At 48.8% G+C, this 26,572-nt stretch overlaps 1 protein-coding gene across 1 annotated transcript in view; it reads left to right on the top strand.

Annotated features, from left to right (window-relative positions):
- Window positions 1-26,572, top strand: part of SAMD4A (sterile alpha motif domain containing 4A) — an 87,418-nt gene that overhangs the window by 57,905 nt on the left and 2,941 nt on the right. The window contains exons 2-3 of the mRNA XM_048484675.1: window positions 15,083-15,601; window positions 24,514-24,683. Coding sequence (XP_048340632.1) covers window positions 15,083-15,601; window positions 24,514-24,683 — 689 coding nt within the window. The remainder of the gene's footprint in view (window positions 1-15,082; window positions 15,602-24,513; window positions 24,684-26,572) is intronic.

The following is a 26,572-nucleotide window of genomic DNA, read 5'->3' as shown; positions in this document are numbered from 1 at the left end:
ATGCCCCCTGGTTCTAGTATTGTGAGAAAGAGAGAAAAATTTCTCTCTGTCCACATTTTCTACCCCATGCATAATTTTATAGACTTCAATCATATCCCCCCTCAGACGTCTCCTCTCCAAACTAAAGAGTCCCAAACGCTGCAGCCTCTCCTCATAAGGAAGGTGCTCCAGTTTAGGAAGGGATCTTTAAGCCTTTCCCTCTGAATCCCTGAATGGGGTGTTGTGCGGTTTCCGTGCTGTATAGCCGTGTTCTAGTAGCATTTTCTCCCGACGTTTCGCCTGCATCCGTGGCTGGCATCTTCAGAGGATCCTCTGAAGATGCCAGCCACAGATGCAGGCGAAGCGTCGGGAGAAAGTGCTACTAGAACACGGCCATACAGCATAGAAACCGCACAACCCCCTGGTGATTCCGGCTGTGAAAGCCTTCAGCAATACAATCCCTAATGGGTGATAGGGTTTCTTTGGCTTATGAAGGAGAGTCGCAATTGACTCATGACTACTCCATCCGCAGGGCGTTCCAGACAAGAGAGGAACGGAGTTGTTTGTCGTTGCCCGTCAATCCTGGACTTACGTGGTGGACTCCCACCCAAGTACTAACTAGGACCGACCCAATTTAGTTCCCGTAGTCTGACCAACTCACTGTATCTCACAAAGGACGCTGCAGAGCTGGAAAAAGGACAGAGGAGGGCAACCAAGAAGAGAAGAAGAAGAAGAGTTTGGATTTATATCCCCCCTTTCTCTCCTGCAGGAGACTCAAAGGGGCTTACAATCTCCTTGCCCTTTCCCCCTCACAACAAACACCCTGTGAGGTGGGTGGGGCTGAGAGAGCTCCGAGAAGCTGTGACTAGCCCAAGGTCACCCAGCTGGCGTGTGTGGGAGTGTACAGGCTAATCTGAATTCCCCAGATAAGCCTCCACAGCTCAGGCGGCAGAGCGGGGAATCAAACCCGGTTCCTCCAGACTAGATACATGAGCTCTTAACCTCCTACGCCACCAAGACAATTAGGGAATTGGCATTCCTTCCCTATGAGGCAGGGCTGAAAAGTTTTGCTTAAGAAAAAGATGTCTAAGAGGGGACATGATAGAAGTTTATAAAATTATGCACAGAATGGAGAGAGTTGACCAAGAGCACATTGTGTCTCCAAATACTAGAACTGAAGAAGCAGAAAAGAAGAGTTTGGATTTATATCTCCCCTTTCTCTCCTGTAAGGAGAGGGGCTTACAATCTCCTTTCCCTTCCCTCCCCCCATAACAAACACCCTGTGAGGTGGGTGGGGCTGAGAGAGCTCCGAAGAACTGTGACTAACCCAAGGTCACCCAGCAGGAATGTAGGAGTGCGGAAACACATCTGGTTCACCAGATAAGCCTCCACAGCTCCAGTGGCAGAGCGGGGATTCAACCCAGTTTCTCCAGATTAGAGTGCACCTGGTCTTAACCACTATACCACGCAGTCTCTCTTTAATGAGTGACTAAAATGTGGAATTTGCTGCCCGAAAATAAGACATCCCCGGAAAATAAGACGTAGTAGAGGTTTTGCTGAAGTGCTAAATATAAAGCATCCCCCCAAAGATAGACGCAGCAAAGTTTTTGTTTGGAAGCATGCCCGTTGAACAGAACACCAGAGCATGCAGCTGTGGAGCAGAAAAATAAGACATCCCCTGAAAATGAGACATAATGCATCTTTGGGAGCAAAAATTAATATGAGACACTGTCTTATTTTCGGAGAAACACAGTAGTGATGGCCACAGGAGAGTTCCATCAATGACTGAAGAGAACCTCCACTTTCAGAGGCAGTCAACCTTTGAATCCCAGTAACAGGAGTCAGGGCTTTGCAAAGCTGGTAAAAAGCCCAGGCCAGGTGAGATATTTGGGATTCGTTTCAAACTACTCATTAAGTATTTCTGTTGATTTCTGTTACCTGCATTTATCTTCATTTTATCTGTATTAATCTTTCATTATTATGAATCTTCATTAAAATATTAATATTCTGTGCAAAAGGATTCCCACTCAACTCTCTTTATAGTATCTGTTACCAAAGGATCCACTTTGCCTCTACCTGAGGAAGTAGATGCCCTCAAAATCATAGTCCCATGCCAACTGGCCCATGTTCCCCTCCCCCAACCCCCCGCAGTCTGGCTTGGTGGGAGGCAACATCAGGAGAAGGTCTTGGCCTTTATGGTTTGTTGTTGGTCCTCGAGAAGAACTGCTTGGTCATTGTATGAGATGGGATGCTGGACTAGATGGACCACTGGTCTGATCCAGAAGGCCTCTTCTGATGTTCTTATGAAGGCCCTGGCCTCTATGTCCTGTTGCTGGACCTCTGGAGGAACTGGTTGGCCACTGTATGAGATGGGATGCTGAACTAGGTGGACCACTGGTCCGATCCATCAGGGTTACTTGGATGTTCTTATGAAGGCCCTGGACTATGTCCTGTTGTTGGATCTCCAGAGGAACTGGTTGGCCACTGTATGAGATGGGATGCTGGACTAGGTGGACCACTGGTCTGATCCATCAGGGTTATTAGGAAGTTCTTATGAAGGCCTTGGCCTCTATGCCCTGTTGTTGGACCTCCGGAGGAACTGGTTGGCCACTGTATGAGATGGGATGCTGGGCTAGGTGGACCACTGGTCCGATCCATCAGGGTTATTTGGATGTTCTTATGAAGGCCTTGGCCTCTATGCCCTGTTGTTGGACCTCCAGAGGAACTGGTTGGCCACTGTATGAGATGGGATGCTGGACTAGGTGGACCACTGGTCCGATCCATCAGGGTTATTTGGATGTTCTTATGAAGGCCTTGGCCTCTATGCCCTGTTGTTGGACCTTCGGAGGAACTGGTTGGCCACTGTATGAGATGGGATGCTGGACTAGGTGGACCACTGGTCCGATCCATCAGGGTTATTTGGATGTTCTTATGAAGGCCTTGGCCTCTATGCCCTGTTGTTGGACCTCCAGAGGAACTGGTTGGCCACTGTATGAGATGGGATGCTGGACTAGGTGGACCACTGGTCCGATCCATCAGGATTGTTGGATGTTCTTATGAAGGCCTTACATGCTCTATGCCCTGTTGTTGGACCTCCAGAGGAACTGGTTGGCCACTGTATGAGATGGGATGCTGGACTAGGTGGACCACTGGTCCGATCCATCAGGATTATTTGGATGTTCTTATGAAGGCCTTGGCCTCTATGCCCTGTTGTTGGACCTCCGGAGGAACTGGTTGGCCACTGTATGAGATGGGATGTTGGACTAGGTGGAACACTGGTCTGATCCATCAAGGTTATTTGGATGTTCTTATGAATTCCCTGGCCTCTATGCCCTGTTGTTGGACCTCCAGAGGAACTGGTTGGCCACTGTATGAGATGGGATGCTGTAGATGGACCACTGGTCTGATCCAGAAGGCCTCTTCTGATGTTCTAATGAAGGCCTCGGCCTCTGTCCCTTGTTATCGGACCTCCATAGGAACTAGTTGGTCACTGTGTGAATGAGGATGCTAGACTAGATGGACCAATACTGTGATCCAGCAGGGTTATTCAGTTGTTCTTATTGGTCTATCAATGACTATTACCTGTGATGGTTAAATGGAACCGCCATATTCAGGAACAGTGTACCTTGAGTGCTCATTGCAGAGCATAAGGAGCATCTCAGGGAGATTCAGGTGCTGTGCCTTGTTTGTAGGGTTCCCAGCGGCACCTTTTTGCCCAGTGCGGGATGTAAGTCTGGGTGAAACATATTCTGATCCATTGGGGTGCTCTCACATACATGGACATGGAAAAGGGGGGGTTGCAGAAAAGCCACTGGAGAAAAGAGTTAGGGGCCAGCGGGATGTAGTGGTTAAGAGTAGGTGGATTCTAATCTGGAGAACCGGGTTTGATTCCCCACTCCTTCACCTGAGTGGCAGAGTCTTATCTGGTGAACCAGATGTGTTTCCACACTCCTACATCCCTGCTGGGTGACCGTGGATCAGTCGCAGTTCTCTCAGAACTCTCTCAGCCCCACCTGCCTCACACGGTGTCTGTTGTGGGGAGAAGAAGAGAAAGGAGCTTGCAAGCCACCTTGAGTCTCCTTCCAGGAGAGAAAGGTGGGGTCTAAATCCAAACTCTTCTCAATTCTGTGCAAATGGGCTTGCTCATCCCACAAACCATCTTCATGTGCCAGAATAACCATTCCTGGTGCTTTTTCCCCAGGGATAAAAAATCAGAATCCTTCCCATGGAAGTGACCCACCTGAAATAACAATTATAAATTGTGCTCGGGAGCAACAGCCGCAGAAGGCCCTTGCTTTCACCTCCTGCATGTGAGCTCCCAAAGGCACCTGGTGGGCCACTGCGAGTAGCAGAGAGCTGGACTAGATGGACTCTGGTCTGATCCAGCAGGCTCTTTCTTATTTTCTTATGTTCTGATTAATCTCACATTGCAAGCTGGAAATCCCAAGGTGTCCTGGAAGATGCACACAGGTCCCCCCCCCCCTTTTGCATTCACTTAGGCTTTTTGGCACTTGGAGGAAGATAAGCGGAGACACAGCTGGGGAAGCGAGAGACGCTATGTCGAGCGACGGCCCTTCCAAGACTTTTCCTGGTTTCCGATTGGCCGGGGAGAGCCCAGCCAATCATGTCCCCTCGGGCAACGTTTTCCTTCCCAAACTGGCTGAGAGAGCCGATGATTTCACCCTGTCCTTTTTTTTCTTCTCTAATGTGGAAGTCATGTGCGTCATATGGCAGCGGATTCAGGCAAATTTTTATTTCCACGTTGAGTCATCCCGCTTGTCGAGCTTCTAATGTCACACACTTGGAATTTTGTGCTCAATCGTCTCCTCTTTGCTCCAGTTGTGCGTGTGTGTGTGTGTCTGTGTGTGTGTGTGTTTCATTGATGTCATTTGCTTTGGGGAGAAGTCTCTGGCAGCACTATCTGATCCAACTGTGTGGAAATCGGTGGACTTGAAGGGTGTGTCTTTTGCCTCTGATTGCATTGTTTAGTCCAGGGGAAGCCTGATTTCTATATCCTGGGATTCTACAATGTTTCCCCGAATATAAGACATCCCCTGAAAATAAGACGTAGTGGAGGTTTTGCTGAAGTGCGAAATATAAGGCATCCCCCGAAAGTAAGAGGTAGCAAAGTTTTTGTTTGGAAGCATGCCCGTCGAACAGAACACAGAAAAATAAGACATCCCCTGAAAATAAGACGTAGCGCATCTTTGGGAGCAAAAATTAATATAAAACACTGTCTTATTTTCAGGGAAACACGGTATGTCCTGCTGTTGCCCCTCCAAAGGAACTGATTGGCTACAGTGTGAGGCAGGATGCTGGACTAGATGGACCACTGGTCTGATCCATCCGGGTTCTTCTTTTGTTCTAATGAAGGCCTTGGTCTCTGCGCTCTGCTGTACACTCAGTGGTGGGATCCAAAAATTTTAGTAACAGGTTCCCATGGTGGTGGGATTCAAACAGTGGCGTAGCGCCAATGGGGCACAACGGGGGCGTGGCCGGGCATTCCGGAGACGGGGCATTCCTGGGCAGGGCTGTGGCAAGGACACAGCCGCTGCGCCGGTCCTTGGGCGGGAAACGAATGCACGCAGCGCGCAGGCACCTTACGCCGCATAAGGTGCACCTCCTGCTAGACTTCGCTTCTGCAAGATTCTGGCTGCTACTGCTGAGGAGGAGGCGTGCTTAACGCTAAGGCAAAAATCGTGTGGCTTAAAATCACCAATTAGTAACCCCTCGGCACACACAAATAATGGTGAAATAACCTACTCCTAGGGGAACACTGTGAGAACCGGCGACGGATCCCTACTCACGGGTACACTGATGAATTCTGGGGTACAGTTCTTGGCTGTTCTAACGGGGGAGGTTTGTGCAAACCCCGCGTTTGCCATCACAGAGTTCTCCGCAGAGCACTGGGATTCCTCAGGAAATAAATAAGCCCGAACACCGTGAAAGAAGGGCTTTGTGCACATGAAAAGCGAGCGAGAGTCTCTCGGCCGTTTGTATTTTTGCTTTGCGGGGCGGAGAGAGGCCAAGAGAAACTGTGTGATCTAATTTTGGAGCAGTGTTATTACAGGTCACCGGGACTCGGGTAGAAGCTTCAACAGAGCGAGCGCTCGGGCGCACAGGGCCGTCACATGACAGTCGAGTTGCACACACAGAGGAGGCTTGTGAAAGGTTTTTTTATTTGGCCGAGAACACAAAAATAGTTCATGCACCTTTTTTTGGAAGGGGGGGTGGGTGGGGAAGAGATTCGGCGGCAATAGCATTTCCTTTCCTCCAACACAGCCCTTCACCCTGGGGCATTTGCCAACCCTCCGGACAGATGCGTTTATATTTAGTGCCAGCGACACCGGTCTTTGCCCCCTTCGCTTTGCATTATTTTTGTACCGGAGGAATCTGGCCCAGCGATTAGCCGACTAAGTCTCAAGCTGTGTATTGCACATACTCTTTGTATCTTATTTTTAACACCATTTTGGGGGCCCCCAAGCCTCGTGCGGATTAATCCGGTCAGCGCTACCCACTGGGTTCTAGGGTTGCCAACCCGCGACTGGTAAAGACAAGGACAGGGGGACTGATGTCACGTTGACAGCAGGACATAATTTCCGGCCAAAGGTGAACATCAGAACTAGCCTGCTGGATCAGACCAGAGTCCATCTAGTCCAGCCCTCTGCTACTCGCAGTGGCCCACCAGGTGCCTTGGGGAGCTCACGTGCAGGAGGTGAAAGCAATGGCCTCCTGCGGCTGTTGCTCCCAAGCACCTGGTCTGTTAAGGCATTTGCAATCTCAGATCAAAGAGGATCAAGATTGGTAGCCATAGATCGACTTCTCCTCCATAAATCTGCCCGAGCCCTTTTTAAAGCTATCCAGGTTAGTGGCCATCACCCCCTCCTGTGGCAGCATATTCCAAACACCAATCACACGTTGCGTGAAGAAGTGTTTCCTTTTATTAGTCCTAATTCTTCCCCCCAGCATTTTCAATGTATGCCCCCTGGTTCTAGTATTGTGAGAAAGAGAGAAACATTTCTCTCTGTCAACATTTTCTACCCCATGCATAATTTTATAGACTTCAATCATATCCCCCCTCAGCCGCCTCCTCTCCAAACTAAAGAGTCCCAAACGCTGCAGCCTCTCCTCACAAGGAAGGTGCTCCAGTCCCTCAATCATCCTTGTTGCCCTTCTCTGCACTTTTTCTATCTCTTCAATATCCTTTTTGAGATGTGGCGACCAGAACTGAATGCAGTACTCCAAGTGCGGTCGCACCACTGCTTTATATAAGCGCATGACAATCTTTGCAGTTTTATTCTCAATTCCTTTTCTAATGATCCCCAGCATAGAGTTTGCCTTTTTCACAGCTGCCATGCGTTGAGTTGACATTCCCATGGAACTATCAACTAAGACGCCCAAATCCAGTCAGCGCTATCCACTGGGTTCTAGGGTTGCCAACCAGCGACTGGTAAAGATGAGGACATGGGGACTGATGTCACGTTGACAGCAGGACATAATTTCCGGCCAAAGGTGGAAGCCGTGCTGCTCCGCTCTAGGAAACTCTGTGGATTTACCTCATGGTGTTACGTATTCTATAGTTTTATCCTGTGACGTTTTGCTTCAGAGAGTCAGCACGGTGAAATGGATAAGAGCTGCGGACTCTAGAGAACCGCGTTCGATTCCCTACTTCTTGCGGTTACCAAAGTGGGGTATAAATACAAACTCTTATTCTCTTCTTGAACCCTACCGTGAGGACTCAGGGAGGGGAAATCCTCAATTCATTTCCCCCTCTTGTCCAGTTTTCTATTTTGTTCCTTTCTCTTATCTGCTCTGTCGCCTTTCCCTCTCTGTTCTCTTCCCCTGCAATAATTTCTTACCCGTCCCTGCACCTTTTTGCAAGCCATTTTATGTTGCTTAGCAACCGCTTCCATTTTTCTGCCCTGTTTACCAAGGTGAGTTCCCCTAATTAAAAAAAAAAAACTTTGCATGTGTTCTGCAAGTTTGGGGATTGTCTTGGATTTGCCGAAACATATGCCATAGCCCTCCTTACATACCGTGTTTCCCCGAGGATGCGCTATGTCTTATTTTCAAAGGATGTCTTATTTTTCCGCTCCACAGCTCCATGCTCTGGTGTTCTGTTCGACGGGCAGGCTTCCAAACAAAAACTTTGCTACGTCTTACTTTCGGGGGATGCTTTATATTGAGCACTTCAGCAAAACCGTGACTATGTCTTATTTTCAGGGGATGTCTTATTTTCGGGGAAACAGGGTACTTTTATTCCAACCATACAGTGAGCCCGTGCACCTCTGTTAGATACGTGATGCCCTGACCCCACTTGTGTTACGTCGTATTCTAATAGTCGAGCGAAGGGGTCTGCAATTTGCGGCTCTCCAGATGTTCATGGACTACAAATCCCATCAGCCCCTGCCAGCATGGCCAATTGGGGAGAAAACATGATTGGGGGACGTTTGGGAAATGGTGGGCTATGAGAGAGTCAAACCGGCTGGCCAGAAACAAAACTGAAATGACGTAAGGAAGGTGGGAAAATGGGAGGCAGTTGGGAAAAATAAAGTGTTTGACGGCTGTGCCATTCGCTCAGGAGCGGGTTGGTTCGGGTAAAAAGATCGCTAGTTTAGCGATTTTTGGAAAATCCGGGTTGAGGGAACTATAACAGGCCGATCCCATTTTGAGGAACCGACCAGAAGAAGAAGAAAAAGAAGAAAAAGAAGAAGAAGAAGAGTTGGATTTATATTCCCCCCTTTTTCCCTTGTAAGGAGACACAAAGGGGCTTACAATCCTTTCCCTTCTCCCCTCACAACAAACACCCTGTGAGGTAGGTGGGGCTGAGAGAGCGCCGAAGAACTGTGACTAGCCCAAGGTCACCCAGCTGGCATGTGTTGGGGTACAAAGACTAATCTGAATTCCCCAGATAAACCTCCACAGCTCAAGCAGCAGAGCGGGGAATCAAACCCTGTTCCTCCAGATTAGAGTATACCTGCTCTTAACCACTACGCTGCTGCTGCTCCCCGGTCGGAAGAACTTGTACGAAGTACTTCCACAAACTGGGATATTTCCCTTTGTGAGCCCCTTATATTTCTACTGTGCGGAATCTACCTATGTCCCTTCTTGGTGGACTTTTGCCCTGCCTCAGTTGTCTTTCTGTTTTTGTCGATTTCCCTTACGGGTTTGGAAGACGCGCTTAGTCGATTGGGGTCGATTTTCCTTGGCGTGGGCGGTAATTGAATTTCTAATTTTCCCCTTGAAACTCCGTCCCCCACTGACGCGCAGCCCTCTTTCAGCCACGCTACGAAGCTATTAATTTTGTTTTTGCTGAATACCTTTCCAGACACGCACGCCTAATTCTCAGCTGTTCTTCGTGCCCCAGGAAATTATCCGAGTGCTCGTTGGAGAAAAATGTAACAGTTCGGGGAGTATGTTGTTAAACTGAAAACAATGGTGTAATAAAACAGCAATTTAAGGGTAATTTACTAACAACCGGAGACCCTTAAATGCTTTGCCGGGGCATTGTGCGGGAATAATACCCAGTTTGATGCCGTGTCACTCTTTGCTTTCCGGGGGCGGAATATCTTTTTTCCCCTTCTGTACGGCCCTTTAATTATAGCTCTTGCTGATGGTTATAAATTGCTGTCTTGTTTTGGCAATTGGTGGGAGATCGCTGGAAGGTTTTTGTGCCTCTTTGGCTGAAACTCCCAGCAGAAACTCGTACGCATTCTGACATAAGCATGCAATAGTCTTACAATCTGTGTATTTTTTGTTCTTCCCTCTCCCCCACCCCCCCCACCCCCCGGAGGTGTTTTGTGAGAGATGGTGCTGACATTTGTTTGGTAAATGTTTTGCTGGGGGTGATTTGTGAGAGATTTACATGCTTAATACCCACTTGCACTAGCTTGGAGTTGTTTCTCAGGCTAACAACCTACCTCATAGGGTTGTTGTGATTAGGAAATTAGGAAAAGAGTTGGTGGGGAGAGAGCCATGTATGTTTTGCTGGGAGTGGGAGGTGATTTGTGAGCTGGTACAAAAAATCATTGTTTGGTCATGGTGGGGGAGGGTGGCCGCCCATACACCGGGCCGGGGGGGGGGCGGCGCCAAACTCAGGTTTTGTCCCCGGGCGCCAGTTTGCCTAGGTACGCCCCTGCCCTCCCCCCCAAAAAAATCCAGTAACTACCAACTGGTTCCATAAGAATAGCTGCCAGTTATGTTGATCTCTTTCGTATGGCTTGCCAACTGTAGATTTCAGTGGCAGTTATTTTTCCAAATTTTTGCTCTGCAATCAAAACAAAAGAAAGACGTTTTCTCTATCACCTTCCGTGAAGGCGCTCAGAAATCCTGCTGGCATCCCTAGGATACCTCCTTCAATATGGCCTCCTTTGTCCAGTGCATTCTGGGTATTGCTGTTGTGATTTTCCCCACACTTGACTACGGTTGAGTGTGCATCTGATTTGAACTCCTCTGGTACCCCAATGGTGTCTTCATTGTGTTGCCCCAAATAGTGTCATTTGGCCAGGTCAGAAAACTTTACAGCGTATTAGAAGAATAAGAATAAGAAGAGTTTGGATTTATATCCCCCCTTTCTCTCCTGCAGGAGACTCAAAGGGGCTGACAATCTCCTTGCCCTTCCCCCGTCACAACAAACACCCTGTGAGGTAGGTGGGGCTGAGAGAGCTCCGAGAAGCTGTGACTAGCCCAAGGTCACCCAGCTGGCGTGTGTGGGAGTGCCCAGGCTAATCTGAATTCCCCAGATAAGCCTCCACAGCTCAGGCGGCAGAGCTGGGAATCAAACCCGGTTCCTCCAGATTAGATACACGAGCTCTTAACCTCCTACGCACACCAAAGTGCGCGTCTGCTTTTTATCCAGAAATACTGCCTTATACTGAATAACACTCTTGGTCCCCCAATATCAGTATATCCGACTCAGACTGGCTGCTGCTCTCCAGAGTTTCAGATCGAGTTTTTCACATCACTTGCTGCCTGGTCCTTTAAAATGGAGATGCCGGGAATTGAACCTGTCATCTTCTGAGAGCCGTGGCCCCAAATGGTCTGTGTTGTTTCCTGTCTGACCCTAAAAGAAGCCAAATTAAGCTAATTGTTTTGATGTGGGTGTGAAACTTGGGGGGGTGGGGGCTTGGCGCTTGTGTGTCTGACCCTGAAATAGCCAAGTGAATTTTAAGCTCATTCTTTGGGTGTGGGTATGAAATTCAAGAAGAGCCGCGTGGCGTAGTGTAAGTGCTTGCACTGCCACTCACACGGTCAGGAGTTCGAGCCCCCTGTGGGTCACATATCCTGGCAGCTGGCTCATGATCAACTCAGCCATCCATCCATTTCTTGGTTGGTAAATGAGTACCTAGCTCATAGCTACCGTGTTTCCCCGAAAATAAGACAGTGTCTTATATTAATTTTTGCTCCCAAAGATGCGCTATGTCTTATTTTCAGGGGATGTCTTATTTTTCTGTGTTCTGTTCGTCGGGCATGCTTCCAAACAAAAACTTTGCTACGTCTTACTTTTGGGGGATGCTTTATATTTAGTACTTCAGCAAAACTTCTACTACATCTTATTTTCAGGGGATGTCTTATTTTCAGGGAAACAGGATAGGGGGTAAAGAATAGCCAGAGAAAGCAATGGCAAACTATTCCACAAAAGAGGCTTTCCTATAAAATCACTGCTCGCAGTGGTACCCCAGGGTCGGACACGACTGAAGGGAAACTTTACCTTTTATGGAACTCAAGAGGGGTGGTTCGGCTTCCTTGTTAAAGTTGAGGTTTTAATCTGAGATTGTAAATCACCCTGAGCCTTTTAGGGAAAGGCTATGAAGAAATCGGATGGATGGATGGATGGATGGATGGATGGATGGATGGATGGATGGATGGATGGATGGATGGATGGATGGATGGATGGATGGATGGATGGATGGATGGATGGATGGATGGATTAGATGGATTGGATGGATGGATGGATGGATGGATGGATGGATGGATTAGATGGATGGATGGATGGATGGATGGATGGATGGATGGATGGATGGATGGATGGATGGATGGATGGATGGATGGATGCTTGGATGGATGGATGGATGGATGGATGGATGGATGGATGGATGGATGCCCTTGTATTTCTGCCTCTAAACTCTTCCCAAACTCTTCATCCAAATTCTGCCCTAAAACTCACAACCGTCTGATTGCTAGTCCCCAAATTGGTAGGCACATCCAGTGGCACCTTTTCTAGGGTTTTCATCCTCCTGGTGGGGCCTAGTGTCAGGACTACGTTTCCCAGAATCCACCATTTCCCGCCGATACTCGGCGGCGGGGGAATGGACCAATTGCAGCTGTGACCACCTGTTCAAATACTCTATGGGCGATTCCGCACACGAGTAAAATAGGTTCGACCCAGTTCCCTGAGAAGGGTACTGACCTAGGTCGAAGCCATTGTTGTCCCCCACTGCAACCAGCTTGGTCCCAGCTCGGAGGGCGGAATCATCCTGTGCCTCTTCATTGCTCCGTTCCGATTGGCTACTGTTCTACAGCCATGTTCCGTCTATGCCCATACACGTTATAAAAAAAGCTTCATGCCACAGGAATGAAGGGACAAAGGTGGCGTTTTTTGCCAGCTGTACGCATGCCTGAAACACTCAGCTGTGATTGGCTGAATGGGGGACTCCTGGCACCAGAGATTCCGCACTTTACTGGAATCGAGCTGAGTTCGAGTGTGGTTCCCTGGAAAAGTAGTAGTTCCCAACTGGCGTCGGAAATTTGACCATTACGCGGGGCGAAGCTGGTACAAAACCACATCGATCCCAGTGGTTAGGTCGAACGCAGCTCGAACTTAGGTCGATAACGCAAGTGCGGAATCGACCTATATATACTGGGACTGAGGGCAGGAACCTTCAGTACCAGCACCCTGTAGCTAGGGCGACATGGATCTATACAGTTCGTTCCTTTTTTATAAAGTCGACTTTGTTTGAATGTGTTCAGCCTTACACCTAGAGCCTTGAATGTGTTCAGCCTTACACCTAGAGATTTCCCAGAATTATAGCTGATGTACGAATGACAGCGTTTAGAGACAAAGGCTGCTTTGGTGGGTGGACTCTTGGCGTTGTACCAGCCTGAAGCCCCTCCCACTACCCTCCCTAGGCCCCACCCCTAAATCCCCAGGGACCCTAACTTTGTATAAGGAATTATATGCCCCTCTGTATATACTGCAACACTGCGCACACTGCATTGCACACACTGCCACAGAAAGCTGGGCAGTGAAAGTTTTTGTGCTTTAATAACGTTGGGGTGCATGTCAGCAAGGGTGGAGTTCAGATTGCAGTGGATCGGGAAGAAACCCGGGAAGAAACCCAGGATTTCATTTCATACGCAAGGAACAGTTGTGTCAGGTACGGATGTTGTGCTGCGATTTCATTGCTCTTGACGAGATCGCGTCTGAACGAGCAGCCGTTTATGTATTATTTATTATAAACGTCGTTCCGCCAAGCCCTTCCTGTATTACACTTGGGTCCTATGTAGTATTGTTTCCCGTTTTTCAAAAACAACAGTGTATATTCGTTGTACCTTTTGCTTATAAAACCTGAAAAGAGGCATTTTGCATATATATTTTTTTCCGGCGCAGCTCTTATTCTACCAAGCCCTTCCTGGTTTATACTCAAGAATTTATTTCCTCGCCTCTAGTTCAATAGGGAGCTTGTATATGTCATCACAACGGAAAGGCTATAATCCGGACATGGGGAGAGATTTTCCCAATAGGACAGTTGTCTGTTGATGCAGCGTTCAGCGTGTGTGTGGGTTTTTTTGCACGAAGCTTCAGGGTGATTCAAAAACCTGAAAGCACCAGTGGAAATCTGGGGCCAAGCTTTCTCCTCCCCACCCCCCACCCACCTGTGTTGCCTGGAGCGGAATACCTGCATGATGCTCTCTTTCTTGCTCTCTTTGAACACTACCTTTTCCGTACCGATCTTTGGTATAGCTGCATATTCCCCATCCATCCCCTGAAATTAAGCCACTGCATGGGTGACTGTGAATGAATTTCCTCCCCCATTTATCCCCCTGCCTGTCTTCTCCTCTTTGTGGTGGTTGTTCAGATTGTCAGTTCCCTGGGGCAGGGGCCCCTCTTAGCCTTCTCGGTGAATCGCTATGCACATAGAGGGCAGTATGCAAAGGACAGGAATTACAAATCACCGTGGATCCGATTCAGTGTGGTTTATAAATCAACATGGATTCAGTGAGAAAGACAGGATTTAAATGTCATGAATAAATAAAAGAACCAGAAAGGGGATGTGGGAAAGTGCCCCCCCCCTTCAAAATTTGCAGACAGTTGGCCAATATGCTCTACTACTAGGGGCGTACCGGCCAGGGGGGCATATGGGGACAAATGTCTGCAGGCTGCTGCCATTTAGTCACGTGGGGGGGGGCAGAAAGTCGGCTCCTCCGACTCTCCTCCTCTCCTCCGGGTCTATACATTGACTTCAAGACAAACGTTTGGTCGTGGTGAGGGAGGGCGGCCACCCATATGGGAGGGGGCGGAAAACTCAGATTTTGCACCGGGCACATTTTCCCTAGATATGCCTGTGCCCAGGGGTGGGATCCAGCAGGTTCTCACAGGTTCCCGAGAGTAGGTTACTAATTATTTGTGTGTGCCGAGAGGGAATTACTAATGGGTGATTTTGCCACGTGATTTTTGCCTTAGTTACGCCCCTCCTCTCAGCAGCAGCGCGCAGAACGTGAAGCAGTCTAGCAGGAGGTGCACCGGCGTGCGTGGCAGCCTGCGCCTGCGTGCATTCGTTTCCCGCCCAAGGACCGGCGCAGCGGCTGCGTCCTTGCCACAGCCCCGCCCAGGAATGCCCCGCCCCCGGAATGCCCGGCCACGCCCCCGTCGTGCTACGCCACAGTTTGAATCCCACCACCATGGGAACCTGTTACTAAAATTTTTGGATCCCACCACTGCCTGTGCCTACTATTTAACCTTTCCCCCTATTTCCCATGTTAGGGGTTTCTTATCTTGAGGGACTAGTGGTGCAAAACTGCCTAAAATGGACCATGTTTGCATCTTGTTGTTTGTCTTCTGATTTCTCAACTTCTGTGTATTTTCCCCCCTCTGGCCCAACAGGAATCATTAACCAGTGGCAGCAGCAATCAAAGGACAAAGTGATTTCTCTCCTCCTCACTCATCTGCCTTTGCTGAAGCCGGGCAACATGGAGGCGAAAGTGGAATACATGAAGCTGCTCCCGAAAATCCTGGCCCACTCGATTGAACACAACCAGCACATCGAGGAGAGCCGGCAGCTCCTCTCCTACGCCTTGATACACCCCGCCACGTCCCTGGAGGACCGGAGCGCTCTGGCCATGTGGCTGAACCACTTGGAGGATCGCACGTCGGGGACCTTCGGCGGCCAGAACCGAGGCCGGTCCGACTCGGTGGATTACGGGCAGTCGCACTATTATCACCAAAGACAGAACTCGGACGATAAGCTGAACGGGTGGCAGAGTTCGCGGGACTCCGGCATATGCGTGAACGCCTCCAGCTGGCAGGATAAAAATCTGGGGTGCGAGAACGGCCACCTGCCCCTCTACTCCTCTTCCTCCGTCCCCACAACCATCAACACTATCGGAACCAGCACAGGGACAAGTAAGTGGGCGCCGTTGTAGCATTTGGTCACCAGAGTGGAGGATATTTTGGTCACTGCTCATTTGAGGGCATTCCAGTTGTTTGAAGTGGGACGGGGAAGGAGGGGCGCTCCTGCTAGCAGTGGCGTAGTGGTTAAGAGCAGGTGTACTCTAATCTGGAGAACTGGGTTTGCCACTGGAGCTGCCACTTGAGCTCTGCCACTTGAGCTATGGAGGCTTATCTGGGGAACTAGATTAGCTTGTGCACTCCAACACACGCCAGTTGGGTGACCTTGGGCTAGTCACAGTTCTTCGGAGCTCACTCAACCCCACCCATTTCACAGGGTGTTTGATGGGGGAGGGGGAAGGGCAAGGAGATTGTCAGCCCCTTTGAGTTGGTGGAAAAGAAAGGGCAAGATAGCAGAATGGAAGAGAAACAGGAACCGGGTTAGCCAAACCCAAACAAAAACTTGCCACAGCACAAGGAAGCATATTAAATTGATGAACTGTAATAACTATTACTCATATACTAGTCAGCAATCAATGAACAGAAATCATGTGAAATGTCCAATAAATACTGTTGAAACATAGTCCGTTTCTACTCATTCATGGTCCACTTAATACAATTTAATTTTAGATCCAATTTAATACGCTTCCTTGTGCAAGTTTTTGTTGGGGTTTGGCTAACCCGGTTCCTGTTTCTCTTCCAGCCCCTTTGAGTCTCCTTACAGGAGAGAAAGGGGGGGGTATAAATCCAAAATCCTCCTCTTCCTCCTCCTCCTCCTCCTCCTCCTCCTCCTCCTCCTCCTCCTCCTCCTCCTCCTCCTCCTCCTCCTCCTTCTTCCCAGACAAATCCCAGTCATACCTTCTCCCAGTTGTGGCTGTAGTGGGTTTTTCGGCCTGGGTGGCCGTGGTCTGGTAGTGTCGGCCCCCAACGTTTCGCCTTCATCTATGGCTGTCATCTTGAGAGGCAGGTCACAGCGAAATGTGTTTCTCTCAAGAGCGAAACACGTTATACTGTGTCATGCCTCTGGAGATGCCAGCCACGGATGTGGGTGAAATGTCAAGAGCAAAAACTACCGGACCACTGCCACACCGCCGGATAAACCCACGACAGCCAGCTGATTCCAGCCACAAAAGCCTTCGACAGTACAACGAAATTATGTGCTAGACTGAGCTGTTGGGGCTGCAATCCTGCCTTGTTGGTCTACCAAAAGTCAAAGGCTACCGTCCATTTTGAAGTTCTTCGGTATAAGCGTAATCGAGACGACTGCCTTCTTTGCTTTCTTTCAGGCACCAGGTCAAAACCCAGCTTTTTATTGTACCGTATATCATATATTTAATTTATAAAGCGCCCTCCCCTAAAAGGCTCAGGGCGGTGTCAGTGGTGGGATCCAAAAATTTTAGTAACAGGTTCCCTCGCCAGCCCCCCCCCCCCCCCGGCAAAGGGGGCAGAGGCAAACCTGAGCCCTGGGCAAAAACTGAGTTGGATGCCCCCCCATGGGCAGCCACCCCACCACGAACCCCCCAAAATTTTTTTGCACCAGGTCATTTCTAAATCATCATCACATTATAGAAAATGCCCCAACTCACAAATCTGAACACAGCAATGGTGAAACACACAGGTTCTTGGATAGAGACTGGTGAGATAAAAGGTACGAAAGGCTGAGAATCAATGAATTGCAGTACCTGGAAGGGATTAACCCAGTTCAGGGAGTGACGTTATTAGTCGCAATTGCTATACGGAACCTTCACGTTCAAAGGCAGGATGCCTCTCGGGGAGGCGAAGGTGTGGAGATGGAAAAGCGGACCCAATTAGTAACCCCCTCTCGGCACACACAAAGAATTAGTAACCCACTCTCGGGAACTGGTGAGAACCTGCTGGGTCCCACCTCTGGGCGGTGCACAACAAAAATAACAATTTCAGCAGTCAAAACATCAACATCAATTAGGGACAGACGATCAACAGCATCAAGTAAGCATAACATTATGAATAGCAAGATATCAGACAAAACAGTGTAATCAGCAATTAGCAATAATCATAACATTACACATTATAAAGCTATCATAAGCATACAATGGAAAACATCAATAAACGTAGCACGTTAGCATATAATGTAACAGGAGGGTCTGCAGCGAGGAGACATCTGAGGAGGGATATGATTGAAGTCTATAAAATTATGCATGGGGCAGAAAATGTTGACAGAGAAAAGTTTTTCTCTCTTTCTCTTTTATGTCATAAGAACGAATATAAAAGTGATAAGAAAATATTGGATTCCTGTGACTATTGTGAGGATTTAGATTAGCCTGCCTGTGCGCCACACTTTTTCTGGGATTAGTTGTTTGGAATATGCTGCCACAGGAGGTGGTGATGGCCGCTAACCTGGATAGCTTGAAAAGGGGCTTGGACAGATTTATGGAGGAGAAGTCGATCTACGGCTCCCAATCTTGATCCTCCTTGATCTGAGATTGCAAATGCCTTAGCAGACCAGGTGCTCAGGAGCAGCAGCAGCAGCAGAAGGCCATTGCTTTCACATCCTGCATGTGAGCTCCCAAAGGCACCTGGTGGGCCACTGCGAGTAGCAGAGCGCTGGACTAGATGGACTCTGGTCTGTTCCAGCAGGCTCTTTCTGATGTTCTTATGTTCTAACAATGTAAAAAGGTAACAATAATCATAACAGTACACATAGATGACACATGCCAGCATAATAATAGCAACATTTAACAAAGACGTCAATCCTAACCTAACAAATAATCCAAGTGGGCATACTTCCTCTTCTATAAGGCGACTTCCTCTTCTATAAGGAAGACTACAGCATATCGCAACCTCCTGCTAAACAGCTAAGCAGTTCATAGCAATGATCCATTAACATAGGTCCAGTTGGGTAGCCCAATCAGTTTGCCATGGAAGAGCAAGGCTCAAACTTGGCAGCACTTAAAAGCCCAGCAAGATTTCCAGGGATTTAGCTTTCGAGAGTCAAAGCAACCTTCAGCCAATATCTGACAAAGGGAACTCTGAATCTCGAAAGCTTGCACTCTAGAAATGTTGCTGGTTTTGATGGCACGGCGGCATTCGAATCTTGGTCTTTCCCCCCGGAATTTGAATTAGGAGTTTTATTAGGAGTGAGCAGCAGTGGCGTAGGAGGTTAAGCGCTCGTGTATCTAATCTGGAGGAACCGGGTTTGATTCCCAGCTCTGCCGCCTGAGCTGTGGAGGCTTATCTGGGGAATTCAGATTAGCCTGTGCACTCCAACACACGCCAGCTGGGTGACCTTGGGCTAGTCACAGCTTCTCGGAGCTCTCTCAGCCCCACCTACCTCACAGGGTGTTTGTTGTGAGGGGGGAAGGGCAAGGAGATTGTAAGCCCCTTTGAGTCTCCTGCAGGAGAGAAAGGAGGGATATAAATCCAAACTCTTCTTCTTCTTATTTTGTGTGTCAGCAACTGGGCATGCAGCTTTGAGGCTCAGTTTATGTATTGATTTCTTGCAAATTTTATTCTGCCGGGGCCCTCCTGTTTTACACTTGAGCTCTCTGCTGCCTGCGCTGCCCCAGAACAAAACAGGGAAAACCCACAACAGTCAGTGGACTCCGGCCACGGACACCTTCATCAAAACTATGTGAATCATGATTTACAGTGCAACTGTGTTACCTGTGCAGAAACGCCCCCCCTGAATAATTCAGTTTTACATAGTTTGCAGAAAGTCAGGAGAGCAGGAACCTTCGGACTTCGGGCGGGCCACGCCGTCAGATAAGAGCCGCAGCAGAGAAAGTCCAGCCGAACGCAGGGTCATGTAGGAAAGTTACGTTCCAAGCAGGAAGCTAGGCAGACAGACAGTGCCAGTGACCGTCCGAATCGGAAGACTCTGTGTGCATGGCCAGTCATAGTCTTTATTTAGAAAATCGATACGCCGCTTCTCCAGAGACCTGTAAAAGCACTATAATAAAATCATAAGAAACAGCAGCCGTAATATTATCAATATTAAAACGGATAATGAATACGAAACTACAGCAAGAACCCAGGTACATAGTACGGAAGTACTTTAAAGGCCATAGAAGAGTCTCCACGCGAGGAGGAGGAGGAGGAGGAGTCGATTTATGGCTACCAATCTTGATCCTCTTTGATCTGAGATTGCAAATGCCTTAGCAGACCAGGTGCTCAGGAGCAACAGCCGCTGAAGGCCATTGCTTTCACATCCTGCCTGTGAGCTCCCAAAGGCACCTGGTGGGCCACTGCGAGTAGCAGAGAGCTGGACTAGATGGACTCTGGTCTGATCCAGCAGGCTTGTTCTTATGTTCTTTCTTATGTTCTTACAGAATGGCCCACATTAAATATTGTAACTGCAGACCTGAGATGCTGCCATTGAAAACACATAACGCACAAACTGGTTTCAAGATTGTGGGGAAGGACGTGCAAAGGGAACAGGGCTCCAACAAAAACAGCAACGTTCTTGGCTCTTTAATTGTGGGTTCCTACATTCTGATGTGCTGGTCAGCCCGCTCCAAACCACAAAAAAATATCTCCACCCCCTGTGCTTCCATAAGACCACTAGTATTGCTGTTCTGGGCACAGCTACAACCGTAAAGCCTTTCTGACATCACAAACGCAAACGCCAGCTGAGCTCCTGTCTGCTTGACGCTTCTCCCGAAACATGCTTGTCTCGGACAGCAAAAGATATGAATTAGTAAAAAAAAAGGGCGGAGGGCGAGCTTATTGTACGTGGATCCACAGCTCTGCTTCTCGAGTGGCAAATAACTCTTTGCCAAGGGGACTTGGGAGATCTGAGATAAACAGATTAGTGTCTGAGCATACGGTGAGGGAGAAGTGCAGAAAAACGATGCGCATCTTCACTTCCCACCACGTTACCCTCTAAATTCCTTCACGCTGCGCTGAGCAGAAGAGGAAGAATTGGTCTTTATACCTAACTGTTCTCTCCCTTTAAGGAGCCTCAAAGCGGCTTACAAGCTCCTTTCCCTTCCTCTCCCCACAACAGACACCCTGTGAGGTTGGTGGGGCTGAGAGAGTTCTGAGAGGACTGTGACTGGCCAAGGTCACCCAGCAGGAATGTAGAAGTGCGGAAACACATCTGGACTACCAGATAAGCCTCAAAGCGGCTTACAAGCTCCTTTCCCTTCCTCTCCCCACAACAGACACCTTGTGAGGCAGGTGGGGCTGAGAGAGTTCTGACAGAACTGGGATTGGCCCAAGGTCACCCAGCAGGCTTCATGTGGAGGAGTGAGGAAACAGATTCGCCAGATAAGAATCCGCTGCTGATATGGAGGAGTGGGGAATCAAACCCGGTTCTTTTAATCACTAAACCCCACACTGGATCTACGTACAACTCCAATAACTCTTCAACATTTCTGGCAGAAACTCCATTTGACAGGATGTCTTTTCCATATTCCCAGCCAATCAGAAGAACTGCTGGGCCAAAGCCCCGCCCCAATACTGGCCATTTTTTCTAAAAGTCCTTCTGGCATCAGGAAGTGTTGCCGTGCGCCATGGCGCCCCCGGGCACCATGTTGGGGACCCCTGTGTTATTGTGACCATCTAAATTGCTGAGAGCCAGTGTGGTGTAGTGGTTAAGAGTAGGTGGATTCTAATCTGGAGAACCGGGTTTGATTCCCCACTCCTCCACTTGAGTGGCGGAGGCTTATCTGGTGGACCAGATGTGTTTCCCGCACTCCTACATTCCTGCTGGGTGACCTTGGGCCAGTCACAGTCCTCTCAGAACTCTCTCAGCCCCACCTCACAGGCTGTCTGTTGTGGGGAGAGGAAGGGAAAGGAGTTTGTAACCCCCCTTGAGTCTCCTTACAGGAGAGAAAGGTGGGGTATAAATCCAAACTCTTCTTCTTCTAAGTGTAAGCCACTGCAGTGATGGTAGTTAGGGTTTGTCAAACTAGGTTTGAGACTGATTTATTAACCACAGTTCATTTACCTGTGGTTTTTCCACAAGGTGTGCGAATGTTCAGGCTCACAACTTGTTCTTCAGGAGCAGCAGTGGCGTAGGAGGTTAAGAGCTCGTGTATCTAATCTGGAGGACAGGGTTTGATTCCCAGCTCTGCCACCTGAGCTGTGGAGGCTTCTCTGGGGAATTCAGATTAGCCTGCACACTCCCACACACGCCAGCTGGGTGACCTTGGGCGAGTCACAGCTTCTCGGAGCTCTCTCAGCCCCACCCACCTCACAGGGTGTTTGTTGTGAGTGGGGAAGGGCAAGGAGATTGTAAGCCCCTTTGAGTCTCCTGCAGGAGAGAAAGGGGGGATATAAATCCAAACTCCTCCTCCTCCTCCTCCTCCTCCTCCTCTTCTTCTTCTGAGATGGCCTCACGTGCTCACCAGCCACCAAAATGCCTATACTTTGTTCCACAGAAAGATGATAGTAGGGATGCACATTCCTCCGCCATAGAACAAAGCATGCTTGACAGTCTTTGTTGTAGAATGCTCCACCCGGGTTCTATAGTGCTGACCTAGCCTTCCCCCCCCCCCCCAAATCCCTTTGAAAGTCTGAAAGTAAAAAACACATTTCGACATACATACTCTTAAATCAAAGTACCACGTTCAGTAATGCGCAACATAATAGTTTTGACCAAGGCTGTGCATGAAAATGAATGATAATTCTAATATTTGTTTGGGGCTATATTCTAATGCGGAAGCTTACAGTTTTCTTGGCCATTGCAACTCAACCGACCGAACTATCATCTTTCTGTGAAACAGAGTATAGTCACTACAAAGACGCTGGAATTAGCACTTGTCGAGTGGAGAAGTAGCGTTTTCAGGTTCCCTTTTGGTCTTTGTGTCTGTGTTATCCTTCAGTCCCATGCAGAGTTTCTCCTGTCCCCCACCCACAGATTTCAGGAGTAACTCCTTTTCTTAAAGATAGTTTCAGGTGGATAACCGGGTTTGGTCTGCAGCAGAAGATCTGGATTCGAGTCCAGTAGCACCTTAAAGACGAACAAGATTTACCAGGTGTAAGCTTTCAATACCGAAAGCTTCCTTTGACATATGCTAGAACCATAGAATCAAGGAGTTGGAAGAGACCCTAAGGGGCCATCCAGCCCAACCCCCTGCCATGCAGGAACACGCAATCAAAGCACTCCTGACAGATGGCCATCCAGCCTCTCCTTAAAAACCCCCAAAGAAGGAGACTCCACCACACTCCGAGGTAGTGCATTCCACTGTCGAACAGCCCTGACTGTCAAGAAGTTTTTCCTGATGTTTAGGTGGAATCTCTTTTCCTTCACCTTGAACCCACTACTTCTGCAGAGTCCTGGTCTCTGGAGCCGCAGAAAACAAGCTTGTTCCCTCACTAACATGACATCCCTTCAAATATCTAAACATGGCTATCATGTCACCTCTTAACCTTCTCTTCACCAAACTAAACATCCCCAGCTCCCTCAGTCTCTCCTCGTAGGGCACGGATTCCAGACCTTTGACCATTTTGGCCGCCCTCCTCTGGACCCGTTCCAGCTTGTCAATACTCCTCTTGAATTGCGGTGCCCAGAACTGTACACAATATTCCAGGTGAGGTCTAACCAATGCAGAATAGAGAGGTACAATTACATCCCTGGATCTTGACACTTTACTTCTATTGATACAGCTCAGAATCGCATTGGCTTTGTTAGCCGCTGCATCACAGAGCTGACTAGTAGCAGCGGAGATCGGCGGCCATTTCTGCACAAATCCCGAAAACGCTTCTAAAATGTTTTCAATCCCCCCCCCTTTACAATGATGCATGTTTTCAATCACCCCCTCAAAATGATTACTGACTGCCATTACTTGACCCCCCCCCCCTGTTTTGAGTTCTGTGTTGAATCGATGCTTCAATGCGTCACAACCTTTTGCTGAGATTCTCTGCTCCTCGGATACTCGATGCTTCGAAGATTGCTTCCTCCCCCCCAAATAAAAGGACAAAAAGAGAAATGCTGCAAATAAACAATTGAAGGGGAACGGAGTGAGCTCAGAAAATGGTACCAAGGGGAAAGTTCGGGGAAGCAGAGAAGCGGGGGAAATGTCGTCGATAGATCGCACAGCAACTGAAGACGTTTTCAAAATGCTTCGCCGTTTTAAAAGGGGATTCGTTTAAAATGTTTGGAGGCTGGAAGCGAAACGTTTGGGGGCAAAAACCACGCGGAACTCCACAGAGGAAGAGTTTTTATTTCCTGCCTCCAAACATTTTTAAAAGCTTGGGAGGAAAGGGCCTACATCTGACCATTGGACCTTTGGCTTTGTATTGTCCAAGGCTTTCACGGCCGGATTCAACTGGTTGTGGTGGGTTTTCCGGGCTGTGTGGCCGTGGTCTGGTGGATCTTGTTCCTAACTTGGGTGCTGTGTGGTTTCCGGGCTGTATGGCCGTGTTCTAGCAGCATTCTCTCCTGACGTTTCGCCTGCATCTGTGGCTGGCATCTCCAGAGGATCTGATAGTAGGAATGGAAAGCAAGTGGAGTATATATACTGTGAGGTCAAAAGGTGAGGCCCCCTGAATAGAGTAGCCTGGCATGTGAGTCACAAAGAAGTCTGTAGTATGTAACAATGAAGGTAGCAAGGTCAATAGGTGAATGCATCTGGATAGAAGTATCCTGGTCTTTGTTCCCTTTGATTGCTATTGTCTATAGTTGTCCTGTGCCATAAATCGACTTCTCCATAAATCTGTCCAAGTATATATACTCCACTTGCTTTCCATTCCTACTATCAGATCCTCTGAAGATGCCAGCCACAGATGCAGGCGAAACGTCAGGAGAGAATGCTGCTAGAACATGGCCATACAGCCCCAGAAACCAGACAGCACCCCAGTGATTCCGGCCGTGAAAGCCTTGTTCCTAACGTTTCGCCTGCATCTGTGGCTGGCATCTTCAGAGGTGTATCGCAGAGGGAAGTCTGTTACACACTGTTGGAAACCTATTCTCTGAAAACCTTGCTGTTCTTTTGGCTGCTTAGGAACGCGAAGCTTGCTCCCCTCTTGGGGAGTTTTCCGTTCAGCTCCGCTTGCTGGCTTTCTGCGGCATTCGCCACCGAAGCAGCGCTCGGCGTGCTGTTTTCCCCCTCTTGCTTGCCACAGCGTTCCCTCCGTGCCCTCCCTGCGCAAACAGTCCGTCTCCCAGGCCCAGGTACTTCCTGGCCTGCTACAATGAGGGCATTCTGCTCTCCACCCCAACACGTAGCTCTCGCTCCGCCAAGAGGTTTATAGAATCTTTCCCTCACTAGAAGCTTTCAGGCAGAGTTTCCAACACAGGATGTACACAAAGGACCGACAGTCACTTCCCCTTGGCTCGGTCGGCAAGGCCTGGAAGAGTTCTTTCCATGATCCTAAATTCCACAGGTTCAGGAAGGATGTGCTAGCCTGCCAGCGGCTTCCCCCGAATGGTACGGATCTGATCGATTTCATTTGTCCAGAGAGTTGCATTGTGGGGAACAACGGTGCCCGCTTTCCCGTGCTCTTAGCGCGAGCTTGTTACCCCGGTTCGCAGTGTGCGTCAGCTTTCAGGTTACACCAGAGGTGGGATCCAGCAGGTTCTCACAGGTTCCCGAGAGTAGGTTACTAATTATTTGTGTGTGCCGAGAGGGGGTTACTAATTGGTGATTATGCCACGTGATTTTTGCCTTAGTTACGCAGCAGTAGCGCGCAGAACTTGAAGCAGTCTAGCAGGAGGTGCACCGACGTGCGTGGCAGCCTGCGCCTGCGTGCATTCATTTCCCGCCCAAGCACCAGCGCAGCGGCTGCGTCCTTGCCACAGCCCCGCCCAGGAATGCCCCGCCCCCAGAATGCCCGGCCACACCCCTGTCATGCCCCGCTCAGCCCCATTGGCGCTACGCCACAGTTTGAATCCCACCACCATGGGAACCTGTTACTAAATTTTTGGGATCCCACCACTGGGTTACACATTCAAGTTGTGTTCGAGATGTAAAATAATGATTGGAGAAAGCTCTTGAGCGAGAAATGTGTACCTTCCTGTTTAATCTAGTGGTTAAGAGCAGTGCACTCTAATCTGGAGAACCAGGTTTGATTCCCCACTCCTCCATAGTTTCATAGAATCGTAGAATCCTAGGCCTCTTCTGCACGTGCAGAATAATGCACTTTCAATCCACTTTCACAATTGTTTGCAAGTGGATTTTGCTATTCCGCACAGCTGTAAAGTGCATTGAAAGTGGATTTAAAGCGCATGTGTGGAAGGTACGTGCAGAAGGGGCCCTAGAGTTGGAAGAGACCCCAAGGGCCATCAAGTCCAACCCCTGCCATGCAGGAACACATAATTAAAACACTCCTGTCATCCAGCCTCTCTTTAAAAACCTGCGAAGCAGACTCCACCACACTCCGAGGTAGTGCATTCCACTGTCGAACAGCCCTGACTGTCAGGAAGTTTTTCCTGATGTTTAGGTGGAATCTCTTTTCCTTCACCTTGAACCCATGACTCCTGGTCCTCGTGTCTGGAGCAGCAGAAAACAAGCTTGTTCCCTCACTAACATGACATCCCTTCAAATATGTAAACATGGCTATCATGTCACCTCTTAACCTTCTCTTCACCAAACTAAACATATCCAGCTCCCTAAGTCTCTCCTCGTAGGGCAGTGATCGAGACCGAGTGCCCAAATTGCAACCCAAAACCCGCTTATTTATCACAAAATGCCAACATGGCAATTTAACCTGAATACTGAGGTTTTAGTTTAGAAAAAAACAGTTGGCTCCGAGGCGTGCGTTACTCTGGAATAAGCTTGGTGGTAAACAGTGGCTTTGCTTTGAAGCAACCGTGCAACTCTTCCAACGGGTGAATCATGACCCTAGGAAGGTTTACTCAGAAGCAAGCCCCACTGCCAGAAACCAAGCTTACTGCCAGGTAAAGAATCGCGCTGTAGTTCTTTGCATGAAAATCAGGAATCACTGCTTCCCCAAAACTAGGTCTGAGGTTTAATGCTAATAATCGAGCCCAGCGGCCCAGGCCAGCCTAGATGTGTAGGAGTGGGGGTGGGGGTGACTCTGCTTGTGCCCACAGAGAGGGCT

This window comes from Sphaerodactylus townsendi, linkage group LG02 (assembly GCF_021028975.2).
Source record: "Sphaerodactylus townsendi isolate TG3544 linkage group LG02, MPM_Stown_v2.3, whole genome shotgun sequence".
In the NCBI taxonomy this organism is placed as follows: domain Eukaryota; kingdom Metazoa; phylum Chordata; class Lepidosauria; order Squamata; family Sphaerodactylidae; genus Sphaerodactylus; species Sphaerodactylus townsendi.
Note: the sequence above shows the minus strand (reverse complement) of the source record. Positions and strands in the feature narration are given on the sequence as shown.